The sequence below is a fragment of the Amblyomma maculatum genome, chromosome 4 (genome assembly GCF_055883805.1).
Source record: "Amblyomma maculatum isolate TAMU_Amacu chromosome 4, ASM5588380v1, whole genome shotgun sequence".
Classification (NCBI taxonomy): Eukaryota; Metazoa; Arthropoda; class Arachnida; order Ixodida; family Ixodidae; genus Amblyomma; species Amblyomma maculatum.
In genome coordinates, this window is record NC_139347.1 from 25,113,234 (window position 1) to 25,136,657 (window position 23,424).

Sequence of the window (23,424 nt, forward strand, 5' to 3'; positions counted from 1 at the left end):
CGCTCTTCGTACCAGAAGCTCCTGTCAGAAAGCTGAATCGGATGCACGGCCACAATGGCCGTGAAGAATGAATTACGGCACGACTGACAACGTGCGCGGCGTGGTGTGCGTCGGCGATCGCTTCCGAAGCTGCTGCAGGAGACGACGAGTGTCGTCTGGCGCCTTGTGTGTTCGAAGCGTGAGTGCGTCGGCGGGATTGACGGCCGGGACTCCGAGAGGCCGGCCCGCAGCAACATGAGCGACAAATGCAGTTGCGTTGTCGTGCCAAAGCGATATTTGATGGTGACCCTCGTGATTATCGGCGTCCAAGTCGTCCTCTGGCAGACTATCAGCTTCACGGCATACTGCGTAAAGGTGTGTTGGCGTTTTTTCTAGCGCTGTATCCTCAGACGTCCGAAGAGCGCTAGAAAGAAAGCACAGAAGCTGTCAGTCACTTGCGCGAGAGGCGCAGTCCGGCGCACTCATTCTTGGTGTCCAACGTGTAGGGTTTCTCGGCGGTCGCGAGACAAATAATTGCTAAGCTCTGCAATAGTTAGTGTGTACAAACATTGGGTAATGACCATGATATGTTCTTTTCCGGCTTCTAACGCGTTAGCGTTAAAGGCCCCATTCATCAGAAGATCCGGCGTCATTGTCGGCATTGGCGTTGTGGGGGAAACATCGTGAGCAAGGCGCTGGCAGCTGACATAACCGCACTCTGACTGGACGTAGGGTTGCCTGACGTTAAGTTTGACAGGAGCTGCCAACTCGGGCATCTCCTTTCATATGGGGGGAGGGGGGGGGGGGGGTGACATTAGAATCAGCCTGCCAGGGTCTTTTGCATTCACTCACCCCATATATGTTACTCAGACACGTTCATATGGCTTGATGAAAGCGGGGCTTTACATGTGGGGTGATAGCCTACGATATCACGTCATGCCCTTAAGGCGTTGCTTACGGGTACTGTTTAATTTTTCGCATGGCAGTTCAGGCGAAGAAAAAACAGGCTGTACCATCGGCTACAAGAGTAAATCTCTAAGGCTTTCTAAAGTGTGTGATCACTGCGTTTTTTGCAGTTGCAATTTTTCCACGAAGGTAAAAGCCAAATCGGATGGTTGTCATCAGCCAGCAGCTATATACTTCGCTATCTTCTAGACCACAGGCGGAACCTAAATTGCAGAAGAAATATTAAAACAAGGACATTAACGAGGAAGACGTAACTTCGCGGATGCTCCTTCCGCAAAGCTCCTTCCTTCCGGAATTCTTCCATCTGTCAAGAACTGAAGGTGGGCTTGAATACTGAAAACCAGCACGCAATTGAGAACCAAGGTTGCAAGAAAAAGCAAGTAATAAGTATTTTGCGACATTTGGTATGTTTTGAAGCCATGCATCACACAAGCTTTTGTGAAGCATATTGATATAAGTGTCTCTATATAGGCACGAAGTAACTCTTTAACTGATCAGGGTTATCCCATGGGAACACAGTTACTCCAAAATCCATCAACGGAATTCAGTGTATATTTTCACTTCGAGGCGCTGTCACCTGCAGCGACCGTGAAAACGCACCCAATATTTACATTCACTTTGCAGTGGAAGGACTACTTCTCGTACCAGCAAAAAGAACCGTTCGTCTACTCGCACTTAGTGGGCCTCCTGCTCTCGCTGCTGCCCGCTTCGCTGGTCAGCGTCGACTACGGCGCCAACAGGTATATGCACGAAGGGGCTTTATCGCTTTTATTGCATACAGCGGGAAGTTTGTAACATTTCCCCTTGTGCAACGGTTATTGACAACTGATGTTACAGATGGGATGTCATAATGGGATTACGAGTGGTCTGTTGTCATGCGGCATCACCACCGCATTTAAGGCACCAACCAGTAGGCGTGTGGACCAAAATGCTCATGTCTGTTTTGTGTACAATTCCAGGATACGGGCTCTTCTCTAAAACACTCAAGTAATCATTCATTCGCAGCTTTCACGCGGCTGCTTCTTTCACAAGGTCTATTATCATACCACTATTTGACACGCTCTTTGAATAAGGCTAGCATTTCTTTAATTTTCTCACGTCATGTTTACAGTCAGACGGTTAAATTAGTGCACATGGAAAATAATACATTCTGTGTTAATTCTAGTAGGGCTGGAAGCATTTATATCGCTAGCAAGTATAATATATTTGGACATATATGTTTAAAAGCGCACTTCAAAACGCAGTTTCGGGATGTGCAACAATTATTTTCACTGAAGTGCGCCATATATAACACGTGCTTGCGCTTTCAAAGTGTTTGAAGATCTGCGGCGCTGCTTCTGCACAGGTTTCGCCAACGCGCACTTTGTAATTTTGTACCTTTATCTTTATCAGACGTCAATTGCAAATTTATGAATTCTTTCTATTGTGTATTTATCTTATTTTAGGAGCTTTTAGTTAAGTTTGCATTTTTTATTCTCTTAGCTTCTATTCTCTGTTGTCAGAGAGGTCAGTATAAATGTCACAAAAATGAAATGAAAACATTGTTTTTTCGGCAAATTTGAATTCAAGCGAAGGGCGCATGAGATATTGTCTTCTATGGTAGCCCTCACATTCCAAAGGAAGGCAGAAAGGTACTATAGCCGTGGGAAGAGAAATTAGTAGACGTGATAAATCAGAACTAGTAATCGTACATACAACAAAAAAGAAATTTGTTCCACAGCTGGCCTAACCTAAATGACGTTAATGATTACATATCTTGAGCACAGTTTACAGAGTAATTAAGTACCACAGAGGCTCATATCGGTGAGTCGGGCCTTTTAGCAAGAACAAGTCTGTGGTCCTGATTCGGTTTTCTTAAAGTATCCCCTCTGCCTCTCTCTCTCACGGTTCCTCTTCGCCACATTTTCAGCGCGTACGTGCGCGCGTGCGTGCGTGTGTGTGTATGTGTGCGTGCGTGCATGTGTGCGTGTGTGCATGCGTGTGTGTTGTGTGTGTGTGTGTGTGTGTGTGTGTGTGTGTGTGTGTGTGTGTGTGTGTGTGTGTGTGTGTGTGTGTGTGTGTGTGTGTGTGTGTGTGTGTGTGTGTGTGTGTGTGTGTGTGTGTGTGTGTGTGTGTGTGTGTGTGTGTGTGTGTGTGTGTGTGTGTGTGTGTGTGTGTGTGTGTGTGTGTGCGCGTACGTGCGTGCGTGCGTGCGTGCGTGAACTCCGAGCAGGATCACGCTGTACCGTAAATGCATTTACGACGTATATAGCGCTCCTCATAGCGTCATTCATTTTCCTGAATATAGAAAATTGCACGCATCGCCTTGTTCCAACAACATTCTTCGTATGACCCTTTCCTAGCAATGTGCAGTCTGGGTTGGCGAAAACAGTCAGATTTCGTTCCCAAACAATATACCTGCCATGTAGTCAATTTTCTGCTGCATGTTTACTTCAGATTGGAGCGCTACATTATCCATTTACAAATGCCTGTTCTGGCAAAAAGAAATGTATGCAGCTTGATTACCAGGCAGCGAGCATGGACTATATTTCGTCTCTTTCAGCAAGCCACGAAACGTGGTTTGCCAGAAAATATTCTTGCTTCTGAAAAAAAAAAAAAATAAAAAATAAAAGACATAATTACAAGTACTCGATAGTTGATTTTTTAAAAGAAGGACGCTTGGTTGGCGTTTCACTTTCCTATATTCGCGGGCACGAAAGAAACGCACGCCCAATGTGCGAACGAATACAGCGAGCCTTTGTTCCTCCTCCGAATACAGGGTGTTCGGGGCATCGCTGCTCGCCCTGTCGCTGCTCTTGGAAGTGGCTCCTCTGGCCATTCACCTCGGCATCCACGGCCTGGCCGGAGCTCAGTTCCTCAACGGAGCAGCAGAGGTCGGTCTCCTCCCGCTCCTCGTGACGCACGAAGTGCCCGTGTTTGCAGATTTTTTTTTCTATTTTTCTATTTTTTTGCTACTGCTACGGCGGCTTGACGCCACGTGCTAAGGGAAAAGAAGTTCCTGCGAGAAGGGCTGTGGCAAAATTCCAAGTTTCTATAGTATTGACAATTTCGGGAAAAGGCATAGACAGCGTAACGGGAATCCATTCTGTAATTTAGTAATTTCAAAACAGCAGGATATATATATACAACAGAACACTGAATCGCCGACAACTTATAGAACAAAAAAAAAAAAAAAAAAAAAACTGCCTTTGAACTCCGATTATACGTTGCTGACTGGTAATTCTGAAGCCTGTCCCCCTCCCACTTCTTTTCGTGATCGTGCTTTGCCAAGCAGGCAGTGCGCCTTGAAACTTTTGATTTTCTGTAGATATTCGCATCATATTATCGGGAGAGGTTGCTCTGAAGGATCGAGGAATCATTTTGTGTGATGTCTATTTATAGGCGCTAGTAACTCAGTGTATCGACGATTTTGCACAGCAGGAGTGTAAATGAAAAGACGCATAAAACTACAGAGGGGCGGTTGGTTACATCTGTTGATGAAATAAAGCTGCGATGATGAGCGAAGAGGGGGGGGGGGGATGCCACGAAGGAGTATTTCGTTTACCACCTAATACTGAGAGAAGCGGTCAAAGATAAAAATGCTCGAAGCAAATATCAAGACAAAAGCTGCACGGGCTGCCGACAAAACGAGGCGAACCTTTTGATATGTACTTCTGTGGGCAGTTAAGACTCCGATCAAACGAATTATATGCTTCGTTACACTCCGTCGTGCATTGCTTGTACATCTTTTTTCCCCCTCTCTTTTGTTACCTCTAGGGATTTGTGCTAACGTCCCTCCATGGCGTCTTGGCTGACTGGACTCCCGTAGACGAGCGGACGACCATGTTTGCCATCGTTATATCCAGTACGTTTCGAGATGGTGACCTTTCGAATGTCAGAATCTTTTCCACGGCAATAATTCTGCTTGTCACTGCCTTACATAATGAGATAGTTAACAGTACGCTGAGTTGAGCTACATTGAGTCAATACAGAAAACAAAGGCGAAACGTTCACGTCTCAGAGACAGAACATATTTTAGGTAAACCAACCTGTCAAGGTGCTTCTCTCAAGCAAGGTTAGCGAATCAACAGAAGACTGTGTTTCTGACATCACTGGCCCAAAAACTGGTGAGGAGATGAGGGGCTCAACTATTAAGCTTGATTGGAAATGGTTAGGGCATGTATCAGCAGGCACGTGTTTATCTCAGGGAAGCTACAGAAGCAGTCAGGGTTTTGCCGTTTTGTTAAGCTACGCCATATCAGTGCACGAAAGTGGCTGTGAGGAACGCTTTCATGGCGTGCCGTAATGTTGAGATGAAAGTGTTTTTTGTACCATTCAAGTAAAACGGTGCCCCAAAAAGCACATCAGAAATTAGCCGGAGTTGAAATCCACCCAAAACTAATCAATACTCGTGAAAGCACAATTTGGCATGGTTTTGCTTGGCGGTTAATGAGAGACTGGCACAGAATTCCCCGCTGTTAAACGTCTTTATTTCACAGCATACATGTGATGGTACACGCGTCGTCAATACGAATCGCTGTCGCAAAATAGCCAACTTGGCTAACAGATGGATGCTAAATGGGTAGCGAAATGATATGACATCATACTGGGTGCCCCACAAATAGCGGTTGCGTCACAATTTTGATACAAGAGAGGAGAAATTTGGAGCCGCATGGAGGTCTGTTCGTAATGCATTGCTAACAAATGGCGCTCCACAGGAGATAGGGGGAGGGGCTCTGCCCACTCGCTGCCGAAGCATCGAGCGTCACAGTTGCTATGGCAATCGAAGGGGCATAACAAAGAGCGTTGTTCGACACTGACGATCATGTGAGCGTTTTCGCACTAAAGTCAAATCGAAGGTTGAACGTCTCAAAATTTTAGTGCACTCTCTTAAAAGTGTGCATCTATCTCTTCTCGGGTATCTTTCCAATGTCCGATATGCGTTCCAAATTGCGACTCGAGAATCGATCTACATAGCGCGGCCGACCTTTAATTGGCTAAGTGTGGCACTTGGAGAACGGTTGCCTGTTTGCAGACACACTCTTCTGAGAGGCTTGTTTCCATTCTGGAATAGAGGATTAAATTTCACTGTAATTCATTTCGTGTGGTGTACTTGAAGGCTTCGGTGACCTATTTCGAGATACCTCTACATTATGTGTGCATATCGAAGCTGCTGTGTTCGGGTGTATAAGTTCGTTTGTGCAGCGAGCCCGTTTCACTCGCGGGGAAAGCGAGTTTTCGAGGAAGCCTGAAGTACTGTTAAATCCCGCGTTTTTAGAGATCATCCTTCAACCTCTCCTCCTGCTAATAGCAAGGGAAGTACTCTCGCGAAAGTTTTTCGACGAAACAAGGAAAATAAGCATATATTAAAGGTAACGTAATATAACGTAACATAACGTAACATAACGTAATATAACGTAACATAACGTGACATAACGTAAAATAACGTAACACAACATAACATAACATGACATTTCTAACATTGCCGTTGTTCTGACGATAACGCTATCCGGATGCATTACTGTTTTTTCTGACACCCCTCCGCGTACCCGTTGTGTCGTTGCTTGCTTTTAGCTGTAGCTTGAACCATTGTACAAGAGAGTTGGGATGAAGTCGATACACATCACTGTAACATATTTTAGTTACGTTGTATATTTGTTATGTATAACCAATGATGGAAAGGAATAACGCTCTGATATATTACCTGATACGTGGCAGCATCTGAACGGAGATGCGTTTTGCTTACCGTGTATTCCTGCGTTCTGTTTCTATTCATTTTGCTAGCCACACTGCTTGGAGGCCGTTGCATGTTTGAAGCTGTGGCCTTTGAATTCGTCACGTCACCTGTGATGTTCGCAAACGGTAAGAAAAGAGTGTACGTAGTCTTCTCGAATTTCGAGATGGCTTTGTGCTCTCTTAACAGCATTGATTCATCGGCTCAGTAATTTAATATTTATAATGTTGAACTACGGGTGGTTCCTCATAAATGTGAGTGGCTAGATGGTTGAACAGCGGTGACTTATGCGCAGAACAGTCACGACATGTAGGTATTCAAAACATAATGCTATGCTACGTATAGTGGGCAAGAAAAAAAAAACACGCAGAATAACAAGATATAATAAAAGTTGGTGGGCAATGCACAGCTAGTAGTCGAGAGCTACTATAATTTTATGACATTCAGCTTTCATACACTTGGAGCCTTTCTAATCTTACTTCAGGGCTGTGGCTAAACGTGCGCGATCCGAAAGAATCTGAAATATACGTAGTATAAGCTCTTTTTGATCTCTGAAAACATCCAATCCGGCAAGGTGCCCCCAACAAGCATATCACACAGCATCCAATGCACTCACATGTGTGCGCTTGAAGAGCTAGTTAACAGTTGCTAGCTCCAAGTGTACTTGAGAATGCCTTCGAAAATACTCGCTATACCGAGTCGTTGTCTATAATGCTACAAAATGAAGGTATACCCCACCGAAATGACCACTGCAAGAATACTAAGTTTGGGTATTCAAACTTTACGCTTTCCTGCTTTTAACATCTTTCTTTTTTTTTTTCTGTTCGTAATGGAAATAACAGTCCCTGGCGTTTCGCACCCAATTTCCCTCGCAGCTGCGTTGGGCCTTGCCTGGTTCGTGCTCTGGTATCTTCTGTTTTTCGAAGACCCCGGCCACAACAAATCTGTGACGGAAGAGGAGAGGCTTCGCATCACCGAGGGAAACAGTCGAACGCTTTCAAACTCCAGGGTATGCCGCAACATGCAGCTGTTCGGAAGCAAGTTACCTTACACAATTAATGGCTGCGATATGAACGCAGTCTAACTCCTGATAGATCCTTTATTAGACCCTTTATTTCACAAATATGCATGCAAAAATGTGATATGTAGCGGCTGTTTTCCAAACTAAGCATACCTTTTCAGTTCCTAGCAGCACAAATATCCAGATGCTGTATTACTGAAGTAGAGAAGAGAAATATTCGTTTTCTAAGTGTTCATTACACCTCCCGGTGTAAACCAACGAAACAAAGATACATTATTATCCTAGAAGTGGCACAATTAAGGCAAAGCTGCAACGCTTAATAATAAAGCCTCAATATGCACTGTAGCCCTGCTGGAAGATAAAATGAATGATTATCCTCCCCGCTCGAATGCATAGAATTTCAAGAGGCACTATGATAGCCTTCCTCCCTGTCGCCCCGAGTGACGTACGTCACCAGAGGGCTCTCTCGAGTGACGTTACGGCGGGGGTCACGTGGTCACTACTTCATCACGACTGACGGCGCTGCGACTGGCCACGTCACCAACCATGACGTCACATCAAGGCTATGACACAAACGCCAATGGATACAGCAGCTTCACTGCAAGACGAATCTTCGTTCTATACCCGAGACCTTCAATGCTTAGTGTTAAAGGACCCTTGTTCTACGGTGTAGAACGAATCAGCATCCCATGAGTCTTCGGCCAGGTCATGTCCTTGTAACGTGGTCAGATTTGAGGCCATCGCGAAGGAAGAAATGCCCTTGGGTAGCGAGAAACAGACCCCCCACATCCTGACGTATAAGGCGTATGGCTTGTGCGTGTGGGCGCAAGGGGCTGCACGAAGCAAGGAAAGGAAAGTGCAATGGCTTGTAGACTGGCTCGTGCGGATGGAAGTGAAATAATCACGAAGTGAGAGGAACAGATTAGATGCGCACCGAAACCACCTGCGCCACAATGACGACGACGCTTTTGAGATAAGCCTACTACCTGAGTACGAACAGTTATTGCGCTGCTTGAACGGTTACCTCCCCCCCCCCCCCCCCCCCACGCAATACAAGAATTCTTCAGAACAATCTTTCCCCTCATTACATTACTGCCCTGTCATTATTTGTTACGGTGGCAGTACTCTTAATCCCATGTCAGTGTAATAGTAGTGGTAATCGGCAATTGGAGGGTGGCTGCTGTCGTCAAAGGAAAACCGTAAGACGATCTGAGAAACACAGAACACAAATGTGGTTACCAGAGGAACCATCTTGAGGCTACTTACTACCGTAGAAGAAGGAAAGTTACCGTTAATGTGGATCGAGGGTATGCAGAAAAAGTAGGAATGCATACCCGGACAGTGGGTACCCGGCAACCATCCAGAGGTTGGTTACTAGAGAAGGGAGTGTAGAGAAAAAGTGGATGAATTCGGAACAGGATTGTAGTTACCGCAGAGGGAGCGGGCTTTAGCGGAAGCGCAAAAAGGGGTAACCGGAAAGTGGCTGCCAGAGGAACTAGACCGAGGTATGTATGTCTTCGAAGGAGGAAGGGGAGGAAAGTGCAGAGGGTACGTGGTTACCGCGAATGATGTGAACGAATCAATTATGGTGCTTAGAACATAATACCATTATATTCTATGTACTACAGATGAATGTAGCACGACCCTTACGCGACGGCTGCTGAAAAACGCCCAGCCAGAGGACACGCGCATCGACAGTGGTGCTGGGCTCTTGGAAGATTTTTGTATAGAACCCCTCTAGGAAGGGCGGACAAGAGAAGTGCTGGTAAACTGACACGTATTAGCGGACAACTGAAAAGAGAGCTCTATAACAAGTTAACAACACACATGTGCAGAATGGTGTCATTCATTACCTCTATATACAACGAGATAAAAATGCTTAACAGCCGTCGCTGAGTTTCACCTTACGCAGCCGTAACCGTACTGAGGGTTTTCGATTTGCATATCACTTCCTTCCTTTTGCTGGAGGCGTTACTATTTGATGAAGGTGTGCAAATGCTACACAACATTAGAAGCGTAATTAGAGGGGCGGTGCATATCAAAGGCTCCGGCCTGCCGTCCAGGTGCAAGGGGAATGATGTTTCAAGTTTCAGCCATTGTCGCCCGTGGGTTTCGGAATCGGCTGGTTTCGCGCACCAGTCCCCACGATTCATATGACTCATAATGATGTCGATTTGTAAATGTTTAAACTAGGGTAGTTATGGTGCTGACGGTCTCCAATCTCACAAAATAATGATGATCTCCGAGACATAACTTTTTTAATTATTTCATGGCTAATTAATTAACGGTTAGTTTGTCGGTTGTTTTTCCATTAGCAACACAATGTCCGCTTTTCAGTAAACTCCAATTGTGCAGGCCGTACTGAGCAGCCTTTCACATCTTTATGTTTAATCTAAATACAAAAAAAAAACGGTATACAAGTACGCTGCAAATATCTTTATTGTGTGCCTCTTTTTACACTCTAGTTGCTGCGAATCATAATCTCACGAAAATACGCGGCGCAAACAAATATTTTAACGAAGCAATGGCGAACCACACGCGGACTGAATGAGAGCTAATACAAAAGAGATGGGAACGTGCTCGCCCTTTTATAGTTGAATGTTTCGTGATAAGAAAGACCCGAAAGCATGTAGACTGCGAAGAAAGCTGCTCGAGCGGGCTGCTGCCCTTGCTGAAAATAGCTCGAAGAACAGGACCGTAATGATTTCCACTTTGGAAACAATGAGAGCCAGCGCACGTGTACATTCACTGTGTGTACAGAGACGGAACGAACTCTAGACCTGTTTCAAGAGCGTCATACGGAGGCACGTGTGCTATTGCCCCCATATGATTGGCCAGTTGAAGGGAGGATTTTGTGTGTTCGAAGAGACTTAAAGGCTTGTTTGGCGCGTTATTTGAGAAAGTATAAACCAGGATTGGGGGGACCGATTCCTGGCGTAAGCGCCCGCAAATGGCACTCGTGTAACCTTGCCGTAATTCGGTAATGTTTTGCAATGTCATAAGACCCTGGTTCCTTTCGTTTTCTTCGGATTCGATGTAAACTGACATCACTGGACAAAATTCAAGACTTCTTCTGGTTACACAATGTTGGCCAACACTTTAATTTGGGACACCATATGGAAATCAAGACTTTAACTGAAAGAGTAATTTGGCATTTGGTGTAACGCAGACAGAATAGAATAGCATGTGGCAAGCACCTTTTTTTTTTTCATGTCACGTAAGACATACGTTATTTTATATTAAAGCCCATTGACACCCTCGCCCCTCCTGTAAAGTGGTGAAACAAAAGCATTAAGATTATGTATAATAGTCTCGAGTTGTACATATAGGGTCATACATTTATTATGAAAATTTAGGAGGTAACTTTCCTAACTCTCCGGTATAGAATTAGTTCGAGCGAGGGCGCCCTCCGAAAATATTGATAATATGAAGTGCTGCATTGTTAAATTCAAAGTTTAAAGTACTTCTTTCGATGACACGTGCTGTTTTCTCGCGAATGAAATTAACGCATGGCGCAATGGTCCTTTTTCCCTAATAAAACGCTAGGCTGGAGTGCTTGCTTGATTCAATCAGAATTAAAAATCTACGTATTTTGCAGCTGCAAAACGAAACTCTAGCAGCATACGCGCCAATGGTTCAGAACTTCTGATCCATCTCGTTTCTTTTACGTAAACGAACGCTATAAAGTGGAAGTTCCGGCGAATATCTTTTAGGGTAACTTCTTTTAGGGGAGGTGTGCCGCAAGAACCACTGCAGTGTATGCTACTTATCTTGCTTTTTGTTCTAGAAAAAGATGCACATTTTCAATTATTTCTGGCTGAATCATGCAAGTGGCATGATTAAATGTCATGTTCATACGTTAAATTACTACAGGAATAAGTAAGCGGTACAGCCTAGCAAAGCATTTTACAAGTTGCACTTAATGATGCAACCCTCGACATTGCTAAATATTTGGGAGACTGTATGCATGTCTGTTTATGGTAAGGCCCAACAGCTTGAAAAGTACTTGAAGTTACTTGGAACTGAAAGTACTTGAAATTGTTCACGAAATCTCGCAGGCACGCTACGTACCTTGGCACAAGATCTTGCGGAGCACTCCCGTCCACCTAATGTGCCTGTGCGTAGCAGCCGGCTTGGCGGAACAGCGGCTCGGCAAATATAACTACCTCATGTACCTCGGAGGCGGATCCGTGAGTGCCCAATTGCACGCTACCTGTACTTTTACGTTTGAATTTCGCCAAAGGTTTGAGTGGGAAGGACATGAGTCGTCGCAATGACAAGAATTTCGCGGTTATAGACCTGTGTACATAGTGCGCTATTCCTCACAATCGCGCTTCTATGTTCAGCATACAAGCCAGCGTAAATTCCATTATACAGCCATGCATCAGCATACTGACAATTTAGGAGGAAGGCATGTTTATAAAATCAATACAGTCCTATCACAGCCTGGTTAAGCTAAAAAATAAAAAGAAAAAAACAGGCGAAAAGTGGACTGGACCCTCTACGGTAACTCAGTGATTAGGTCCCTCGACTAGCTGCCGAAGGTTTCAATCCCGGCCACGGTGGTCGCTTTTCGATGGAGACGACAAGAAAGGTTTGGTTTGGTTTGGTTTGGTTTGGATTTTGGGGTTTAACGTCTCAAAATAACTATGAGAGACGACGTAGTGCAAGGCTCCGGAAATTTCGACCACCTGGGGGTCTTTAACGTGCACTCACACCGCACAGCACACTGAGGCCTGGCTTTTCACCTCCATCGAAAAACGGCCGCCGTGGGAGAAGGAAGACTCCCGTCTATACTGTGTGATGCCAGTTCGTTAATTAACGCCAGATGGTCGAAATTTCTCCTAGCCAGGGTCAGTTTGAGGCGTTAAATTCTACAAACCAAACAAGACCAAAAGGTGGGCTAGTTAAAATAGCAACTGGAAAATAACAGCGCCGTCAGTAATAAATGGAAGCACGTTGCCGGCATGATTCTATTTACAGCGACGTTTTACTGAAATGCGTGTCTCCCTTAATCCGAGTCAGCGCTAACATCGCTGTCACTCACACCCGTGGAGTATAGGCGAAACGTGATTCGTTTGTGCAAACACGCTTCAGACGGGAGAATTCGGGGGTGTGATGTGACCGAGCGCTGTCAGTTTGTCATCTCGATGTAATAAGGCTCGGGCTCGGGCTCGCCCGCTCGTTGACGTGCTGCTATCCAAACAGAGTAGAGAAGAAGAATGAAGCCTATTGATCTGCTTTACGCAAGAACACGGTGGTCTGGGGATTTGACTGAAACTTTAGCATTCCGCTCACATGCATGCGCGCGCTGACAAGCTAAGAAAGGAAGTGTTGCTCGCAGGGATGACGACAGGGACGTTTGTGTATGCACCTCGCGGCTGCTGAAGCAAACACGCCAGCTGAGACGAGCTCAGTGTCTTCGAGTATCGAGTTCAGGAATCGACGCCGTGACCAAATATGCCCTTGAAACAAGAAACTCAGCACACTCAGACTAGACTTGTGCAAGCACGCCTGCCGTCGACGCGCCAAGTGCATAGTGATCAGCGCGCTGTGTAAGTCCGTCAGAGTCGAAGTGATCGGGACACTTCCTTTGAAATGTGTCCGTGGTGCGCGCGCGCGCGCGCGCGCGCGCGCGCGTGTGTGTGTGTGTGTGTGTGTGTGTGTGTGTGTGTGTGTGTGTGTGTGTGTGTGTGTGTGTGTGTGTGTGTGTGTGTGTGTGTGTGTGTGTGTGTGTGTGTGTGTGTGTGTGTGTGTGTGTGTGTGCCTGTGTGTGTGTGTGCATGCGCGTGCGTGCGTGTGCGTGTGTGTGTGTGTGCGTGCGTGCATGCGTGCGTGCGTGCGTGCGTGTGTGTGTGTGTGTTCGTGTGTGTGTGTTAAGTGTCAGCATATAGACTTGTTATTGTCTGCCCTGCTGCAGAGCTTTCCCGACCTGTCTTCAGTGCTGGCGTTGGCGGCCGTTGTGATGACCTGTGGCGTCTCCAGCGACCTGCTGCGCGAGAAGGGTCTCCTGTCCACAACTAGCGCCAGGAGGCTCACCTGCACTGGAGGTATTATAGCACTACCTAGAAATGGGCACATGTTTGGTAAGAGGCATTAGTATTTTCAAACTTTCGTCATAAATTAATGCCTTCCAACTTCGTTTTTTCATGAAAAACTTCTTGCTTACAAAGAGGAAAATGGAAGTGGGCGAGATTCCGCCACTACTTCTTAAACCCTCCTTGCATGAGTCGGAAAACCTTAGTTGTTGAGCTTCATGGAAAGGGATATTTGACAGGAGCCAGTCGGGCATGTCGCCCGGAGTGTGTTAACACGCAAAATCCCCTTTTATGGCTACGGGTATTAACCTAGGGGCAGTTTTGTAGCAAGTTCTGTACGTATTTGATTGCAGGCGCCTCGTCAAGCAATATTAGCCTATAGTTCCTGCCTCCGCAGGATATTCCCTGAATTAAAGGTTTTTGGTTTGGTTTGGTTTGATTTTGATTTTGATATATTGAGAACAATGCTACTTCTGGATGCTGTCTCATCTTCTGCCGAACAAGCAACGCCGGAAAATTTCAGGGTGCGAAAAAGCTGCGCTGTTATTAGACGCATGCGTTATCTATTCCTAACCGTACATTTATCGTGTAATGGCACTGTATGGTTTAACATGAAATTTTCGTACAATTTTGTGTCGGCATTGTACATTGAGGGAAGGCGGGGGTGGGGGGAACTCACGAAGCGAGAGCTATAATGACTCCTGCTTGCACCCTACCTTTCGATGTCCACTAGTGTACCTGCAGTTTGCTATTCACTCAGTCCTTAATCCCGTAATTTATGTCTGTATTATATGTCACACATAATCTTTAGCATACAATCTAAGTCGCCATATTAGGTGAAACATTACCCGACATCGATGTAAACTCGCTTTCACCAAGCCCTACGAATTTGCATGCGTGGACTGGCGGTAGCGTGTCTGTATATCCTGTCATCTCGAAAGCTTCGTTTCCCGTCTTGGACCCCAATCTCAAAGGAGCTACTCGAATGGGCGGCTCCTCTCAACTCGACCATGTCATGTGGTCTCATGACGTCGCAAAACCTGACTGCCAATTAGTGCCCGGTGCAGTCTTCCTCCCGTTCACCAGAAGGTCAAGCGTCGGCGTTGCCGTTGTGAACAAAAATTCACAACCATAGAGCTTGCAGGTGGTAACTTGCAGCTGACAAGGCCACACAGTGATTGGACGTAAGGTTGCCTGACATTGCGTTTGGCAAGAGCTGCCGACTCGGGCCTCTCCCTTCATATGGTACGTTGATATCAGGATCATCCTGCCAGGGCCCTTGCATTCATTTTAGCCCTAGGCCACGCAGGCACGTTCATATACGGCTTCTTTAAAGCGAGGCTTTATATATGTCGGCTGGTAGCTTACTCTGTCACTTCAGACCCTTGAAGGCGGAGCTTAAGAGTTCTCCATAATGTTTTCGCTCACTCCGACAAAGCTGACGCCGAATTATGTTTTCTTGGAGAATGGGTAATTTAACGCTGTCGCAGTAATGCTGAGCTGCAAGGGCAGCACATACATAGCCACTTTGGAACGATGACAAGTTATTCGTACCAACAGATGAGCTATGGGAAAGAGAGATGGAAGGATATGTACTCGACAGAACACAGGGGCTGTGATAAGCGAACGGCGGAAATATATTTCTACAGCAGAGTCTTTGATATCACATTATGCGACTCTAACTAAACTGCGGATTAGAACTGTTCTAAGTTTAGATGCCGCAGTGACATGTGGAAGTATAGTTCAAAACGATATATAAGTTCAAAGATTCAGCCTCTGGACACCAATCGGAAGCTAAAGTTGCCCAAGACGGGTAATAACAACGCTAAAGTGCAGGATAAAGTGCACAAGATGTAAGAAGAAATAATCTATCAGTAACATTATAAATATGGCCGCTATCTTTGCGGTGTCAGAAGAAAAAAAGACCCTAGTCATTTGCGATCATCCCTTTCACCAACGTTTCAAAGTCCTGACAGACCTAAGGCAAATCGATTTATCGATTCAGATGTTTACAGAGTCGGGTAAAACCGTATGCTCGACCAAGAGCCATCTATAGATAGCGAAAGGGGACGATAGGTCAAGTGCGCGCAGAAATTGATGGTCTCAGATGCCGGTCTTTGTTCAACGGCTTCGTAAAGAGAGAAAGGGCGACTGGTGGGCGCCGGGTGGACGGGTTTGTTGATCGAATGTTGGCGCGCGTTTGTGTTGTGAGAGGAGTTTGGGGACGGCTTCACTATTTGCGTCGTTTATCATGGCGCAGATTCGCGAAGTAGGCCTTGGGAACGTCGAGATTTTAGGGAAATCAGCGCAGTGAAGGTAATCCTTTCTAAAAAAGGACCGTTATTGTTCGGACGCGTCTTGACGTAAACAAGAGTGCTCAAATTAGACATTCGCATCCAGCCCGTGAACAGCTGTGGTCTCATTTAGTCTAAACACCCCCTCAAAATTCCAGGGCTAATTTCAACTCTTGCTGTAAAAACTCTCCATAAGTCAACAGCAAGTCCAGCTTTCGTAGAGATAACTTTTAATTGTAAGGCGGCAGTAGAATATTGCAAGACACTGTTACGGACATGTTGATAAGAATGGTGCGCTCATCCAATGCGCAGCAAAATCTAGCTTTCAAAATCGATCATCTGCTCGCATCGGCTAATTAAAGCCCCATATGAAACAAATTGAGTGCATCATTTTTGTTACAATAAATGGCAGAAAACTGAAATCGTCCGGAGTGGTTACCTGCGTAATAATGATGGTTATAGTGCAATCTTGTTATTGTGCAATGCGAAAAAAATTGTGTTCATAAACTCTTTCCCGCTAAAAACCGCGTTTGACTTGTTTGGTATGACGTGATGCTCAAACCTGTATCGCTTACGTATTTGAGCAGCTCCATTTGGCTTCAGTGACAGAAGGAGCTAGGGGCTATACCTATAAAGTCTTGGCCTTCGTTAGACAAGATGTATGCGCGCACCAACATCTCTCTTCGCACCTACACTACTCATACACGGAGGATCATGTCATTGCAATGAATACTTTGTGCAATTTGGTTCAGTCGTAAGAACCCGTACGCCAGAACTTTCTATATTAAGCCTAGTGTCGTTAGCACCAGAAATCGATGATGGCACGACAGCCGTACATCCTCCGAGGAGAAGGGATTTCAACTCATTGCGAGAGAAGGAAATTAGAGTCGTTAACCTACTTGGAATCGATAATGAGGGAAGAAGGGTGTCCACCGAGAAAAGAAGGCTCAGCCCCTCGTTTGAGAAAGAGATTCCCGTTGTTAGGACTAGTAATCGATACGTGTTGGAGAGTAGGTTTTCAGTGTTAAATAAGTTTCGGAGTTACGACTCATGACACGTGGATATGAAAGACATGGGGATTCAATTACGGAATTACCAAACTTTATTCTTTGGGTTGTTCTCACGATCGACAGGTTTATTTCAAACAAATGTACTATATATGTTTCAAATGACAGAAATGGTGTCGAATCACTTGTAGTCAACCGCCCGTTTGTAATCAGCGAGATCTCTGTACAGCGATAAAAAGTAAAACAGTGCACGGCTCACGAGAGACCCTGGATGCACTTGGATATATGGAGCGTTGTTTCGGCATCAGGTTGATGTATAAGACCTTACTTTTGTTCCTAATCTCGTTTTCAGGTCTCTTAATCCATGCCTGTGCCACCATGCTTCAAGGCCTGAAGGAGAGTCGTTGGATAGAACACGTAGCCATGGCCGCCTTGGGAATGTTTGTCGTGGGTAAGGTGACTTCGTCTCATCGCGTGCAATTTGCTAACCACCAAAGAAGAAATATGATTATTTCTTGGCTCGTGGTGCTCGTTGTGTAGATGTTGCCTTCAAGTAGGAAGCGCTGATATTCGGAAGTTCTGAACTATCACTCATTGCAAAAAACTTTCCCTTGTCCCTGTAGGCTATAGAGGTAATACTTAAGAGACAACGCTAGATACAATGAAGTGATGACTCCACTCCCTCACTCACAAGCTGGCTCACTCTCGCTTGCTCGCTCGCTCGCTCACTCACTCACTCACTCACTCACTCACTCACTCACTCACTCACTCACTCACTCACTCACTCACTCACTCACTCACTCACTCACTCACTCACTCACTCACTCACTCACTCACTCACTCACTCACTCACTCACTCACTCACTCACTCACTCACTCACTCACTCACTCACTCACTCACGCACGCACGCACGCACGCACGCATGCATATGCGCTCAGCCGCCCACTCACTGCTTTGTTGCTACATCCAGTATCATTATCCTTGATATCGGGCAACTGCAATAAAAATTATCTGATTAGGTCAAATGATCATCGCGCAGGGATCGAAACCAGTCACGTGGACATGGCTCCTCAGCACGCGCCCATAATGAAGGCGCTTTCGGCCACATCGTTCGGAGTCGTGTTGGGAGCGATCAACGTTTTCATAATCGCAGATGCATCTTCGCCCACGGTAAGCATGAAACGCTGCATCATTTTGTGTGCCGCCATATTTTTGGCAGCATCTAAGTGCACGTGATATTGCATTTATACCGAAGTAACTAACTGGCGAGAGTCACATGTTTGTTTGGTTTGGTCAATGAGACCAAAGCGACTCAGCCTATGGGAGACGCCGTGGTGGAGAGTTCTTGGCACTTGGACCAACTGGAGTTATTTACCGTGCACTGACATCGCACAGCACACGGGCGCCTCGCTTTTAGCCCCCATCGAAAAGTGGTCGCCGCGGCCGGGATTCGATCCCGCATCCCAGGACACAGAAGTCTAGGGCCAGCTAATCGCTGCATCACCACAGCGGGGCGAGAGTCAAAGTAAGAATAAAAATAAAAGTATATTTATTGAACGAAGAAAATTTCGGTAGAAACAGTGTTTACGTATGAAAAATCGAAAACATCACTCTCTGTGCGGCCGCAGTTTGACTGCAGATGTTTCTAAATTAATTCAAGGTCTTTATTATTAGTGTGTGTGTTTGTTGCCCACCGGAGCGGTTATGTCCCAGACCTTGTCGGTGTAAAGCAACTATAGTTTTCGAGTTTCCGTGCCTGGTAGCGAGGCATAGTCGAAGTGCTATTGAAGTTTGATCTGTGTTTTTTTTTTTCACCCATTAAGTCAGCCTAATTCTTTGCGTCAAAGAAAGGCAGACTTGGAGCGCTATCGGAAAGCCGACGTCGCATTATATACTGTTCTTAAAACAGAATCAGAGTGGCTTGGAATGTTCTATGGCTTCTTTTCCCAAATTTTATCTCTTGCAGACCCGCCTAATTATTTTCACAGAAAGCGATAATTACTTTATTGCCCACTGTGTTGCTGCGTTAACGGTACAATACATTTCCGCAAAGGCTTCGTGGTCTGTGAGTATATGCGAAGCCTTTCTCCATAAAGCACTCTCCGCTTTATGCATTTCCCGGCATCTATAGGGTAAAAATGGAATATACCAGTCACACTCGCCCTACCGCGGCTTCTTAACAGCTAGGATGATCGACTGCTGAACCCACAGACGCGGGATAAAAAATGGCCACTTTTCGATGGAGGCGAAAAGCAAGACGCCTGTGCTGTGTGTCATGTCAGTGCACGTTAAGGATACCGAGGTGGTCGGAATTTCTGAAGCCCTCCACTACGGCATCGCTTCCTTCTTTATCTGCTGGTAACTCTGGCTTTGCCATTGAGATGAAAAGGTGAGACCGGAATCCAACCTTCTAGGACCCTTAAATTCCTGGTTAAACATGCTGCCCCTAAGCCGCGCAGACGCGCTCGTATATGGCTTGGCTAGTGCGGGGCTTTATATGCCGCTCCTGGCGACTTACTACTTAGGACAAGTAGTAACCGCAGATCCGGGCCATGAAAAGGAAATAACAAGAAGAATAAGATTGGGATGGAGCGCATTTGGCAAGCACTCACAGATTATGACTAGTAGCTTACCGGTATCACTCAAGAGGAAAGTATACAACAGTTGCATCTTACCTGTACTCACCTATGGGCTGAAACTCAGAGGCAACCAAGAGGGTTCTATCTTAAGCTGAGGACAACGCAGAGGGATATGGAACGAAAAATGGTAGGGGTAACATTAAGAGATAGGAAGCGTGCAGAGTGGTTCAGAGAAATAACTCAAGTTACTGACGTTCTAGCTAGTGGAAATCAAGAAGAAGAAATGGACATGGGCAGGACATGTAGTACGAAGAGAGGATAACCGATGGTCGCTTAGGGTAACAAACTGGTTTCGAAGGGAAGGAAAGCGTAGCAGGGGGTGGCAGAAAATTAGGTGGGCGGAGGAGGTTAAGAAGTTCGCGGGGGTCAAGTGGATGCAGCTAGCACAGAACCGGGTTACTGGAGAAATATGGGAGAGGCCTTCGCCCTGCAGTGGGTATAGTAAGACTGAAGAAGATGATGGTGATGACGATAAGGCTCACTAGTGTGGCTCCGGCTTGTGGTAGTTGACAGGTGGCATGGTCGAGCGATGAGTGGTGGGCGGAGTATATGTGAAGTAGTCTGTCTTGTCTTCCTGTTTCTTCATATGCGGGTGACATCACCAGTGACCTATTTTTTTCTTGGTTTAACCATATAAACTCACCTGATAAGCTGGGTGAGTTTAATTTACTTTGAAATGGATAGCAATTCTAGCTCTTCGCGACAGTTGCTGGAGGTTGAGATACGCCGCGCCCACCAATGAGAACAACATCGGTCGAGAAGACAACAACGTCATCTGCGCCTACCACCTAGCGCCTACCAAGATCAACTACGCCAAACTAGTGCAATCGTACGTTATACTAGGTTTAGCCACGTTAAAACTCTGTAGTTCTATTTTGCAGTGACTTTTTGTTTTCGGGTTGCTAGTTAGAGGAAATCTTTGAATTACTGGGGCGTAAGAGCTACACCCTTGCGTATACTTCCATGACACCTAAACGGCTTATATCTGTTTGAATCTACATCAGTAAAAGAAAAAAATGGGCAAATGTTTAACCCTGGTAGATCTAAGTAACCAAAGCGAAAGCGGTGGCATATTTTGCTCGACCCGCCTTTCTTCGTCAGCCTCTCAGCGAGCTGCGTCCACTGGATGATCGGATTCGGCCTGTCGTCTTCGCAACCTCTGAGACGGATACAGTTCCCGAGGCATCTCGCCTGGATCATCCATGACGACTGCTGCCGTTAAATAGTCGGGAGCTTTTGCAATTCATTGGCACCGGCTAAAGGCAGCGAATGCAATCTGGAGAGAGCGAGCGCCACGGCTCCAGCGTAGCTGCGCTTGAGTGACGTCGTGGTTGTCACGTGACTAGGCTGATGAGAGTGCGCGGTTATCTTGGTTTGGGCGGCGGCTGAGTGATGTCTTAGCTTCCGCGTGGTTTTTCCTCGGGTCAAGGACAAACGTGCGCACACGCGCACACAGCGCAGAATCATAAAGCGCTCTAGAATATTCTAGTTCACTATACGGAAACCATAGAGGGGAGTAGTAAAAGCTTTCACGTTCACCATCATATGAAATCATTACTTATAATGCGGAAGAGATCGTCATTCAAAGAGTGAGCCGCTGGCATTGCAGTTTGCATTCAGCCTTCCAAGGACGCTTTCTTGCAGGCTCACCGGCTGGCGCACGTCTTCATCCCGATGGTGCAAGTGATGGTAGCCCTGCTGTACATGCTGTACGGCAAAGCACAGTTGCAGCCGTGGGATTCGCTTCCCGAACGGCCCCAAGGAGAACGCGATGAGTGCGACGAGGAGTATGACGCCCAAAGACAAGACAGCGGGGAGTGTGCACCAAAACTTGAGTGCTCCCAGAGGGACATCGAGGAGACTGTGTGAATGATGAAGACTAAAGAAGTGTCGCCAACTGTTTTCGTATTTGTGACATACGCGTTGGCAGGGTTTTCAGTCTTCTCTCCTGTTGCCGGTGATAAATTGTCGCCAAAGGGAATGATTGCCGTTTGTAACGCGACGAGGTGAGCCCTCAAATAACTGCTCAGAGAGAAAATACTGATGTTACCCATCAAACCTTTAAGGACAAGTAAATTCCACATGACAATGAACACAGAGCCAGCTGACTTCTAGCTGAGTTCTCATTTGTGTGCAGAGAAACATGATAACTACAACCACTAATAGTTTTGTTTAATTGTGTCGCATGCACCTTCATTACAAGTCAGAATGAAGCATAAATTCTTGGGCTCGACTAAAAGTCGTTTAGCGTCTGTTATTTTGTTTATGACCTAGGTAGGGTCCACCACGGCGGTTAAGTGAGTATGGCCATCTCAAGAGATAGGCTTCAATTCCAGCTGCGGTGAGCTTGTTTCGGAACAAGATACGGAAGAATCGCGGATGACGTTGATCATTGTGCTGCTCTTTTGTAGTGCAGACGCCCTGGCGATGTATATTAACCTGGTAGAAACCACGCATCAGCTCTCAGCAGTATCAACTCTGCCACATTTTCTGGGTATGTCGATGTTTTTCTGGCAGGAAAAGAAATAAAAGCTCCATGGCGGCCCCTAAATAATAAAGAATGGTATGAAGGAGACACTAGGCAAGGCACTACGCGCCAGCTCCAGCGTTCTAGAAATAAATCAACATCTCAAGGTTAGTCTTACATAGTAAGCACTATATGTACCATATAACAGGATTAAACGTTTTTTTAGAGCCCCAGTTCAAAACTTGCCATCACGCCTTTCCAAAGAGCGTGTGATCGTTACTTGGCACGGGAGATCTCCCCATTGGCCGGTTGAATTCTAAGACGAACTGCCACTGTTCTAACATCGAATATAATCATTTCGGCCCTTGAGCTCGTGGGAGTTGATATGGCAACAGATGTAGCACATGGCGTGGAATCTATAGGCATGGTGTTCTTCAAAACCTGTCATTCTTCAAGCCATTTTGTACATCCCTGCACCTCAGTGTGTACATTTGATATGGATTTTTTTTTCTTGCACCCTCAGTGACAACGTAGCTGCAATAGACTTCAGGCCGAAACTTTTATTTTTTGCATTTTCTTTTCTATCGAGCCATTGAGTTAATCTAATTCACTTTTTTTTTCTCCGGTTCTTTCATTCGAACACCAAGTAATATCAAGAAACTAGGAAGAGAGAAACACCTTGTACCCCAAAGCAGTTGGCCACTAATAATCAATATCGGCAAAATAATGAATGCCGCTTGCAATGTCAAGAAACAAAATCGGCATCACCGGACGCAGGCTCGATTGTGGTACAAGTGCCTCACGAGTTAGTCTTTAATTATGCTTGTCTGTACTATACATACGCGACCGTGTTGAACAACATCGCACACTTCTAACCAGCCCGTAGTGCTTCTTCAACCAAGGAATTTTCATTGCTAAATATTCGATTCATTATCTGTGTCTCTTTTTCCCCTCTGGTTGACTTGTAGACACCAGGGGAGTCATATCTCTTCGTAAAACAGCTTTGACAGAAAGGGTCTCTCTGATTTCCACTAGTAACTGAGGCTTGCTTACCACAAAAGCGAGTAGCGCTTTTTATTGGAGGAACTTGGATTGGGCCATTGTCACCGTAATCCATTTATAGACCCGAAATTTTTCTTCATGCACGTAGTTACTCGGCTTGCAGCACAGCGCTTTTGCTCTTAGGTAACTGAATTCTCGGGTCCTTGCTATTTGTTTCGTGCTCTGCTTTCACCCCAGATAGCTATCTTTTTCTTTTCCACTGCCGGTTTGGACGATGATGGCTCAATACTGTGCCTA

General features: G+C 45.8%; 1 protein-coding gene across 1 annotated transcript; it reads left to right on the forward strand.

Moving 5' to 3' along the window:
• Positions 1 to 234: 234 nt before the first annotated feature.
• Positions 235 to 21,784, forward strand: LOC146190528 (vesicular glutamate transporter 2-like). The gene is made up of 11 exons (XM_084599802.1): positions 235 to 354; positions 1,570 to 1,685; positions 3,704 to 3,818; positions 4,702 to 4,789; positions 6,709 to 6,786; positions 7,534 to 7,667; positions 11,738 to 11,869; positions 13,600 to 13,729; positions 17,371 to 17,469; positions 18,059 to 18,189; positions 21,303 to 21,784. The coding sequence occupies exons 1-11, from the start codon at positions 235 to 237 to the stop codon at positions 21,525 to 21,527; spliced, it is 1,368 nt and encodes a 455-aa protein (XP_084455928.1). The 3' UTR covers positions 21,528 to 21,784.
• Positions 21,785 to 23,424: the final 1,640 nt, after the last annotated feature.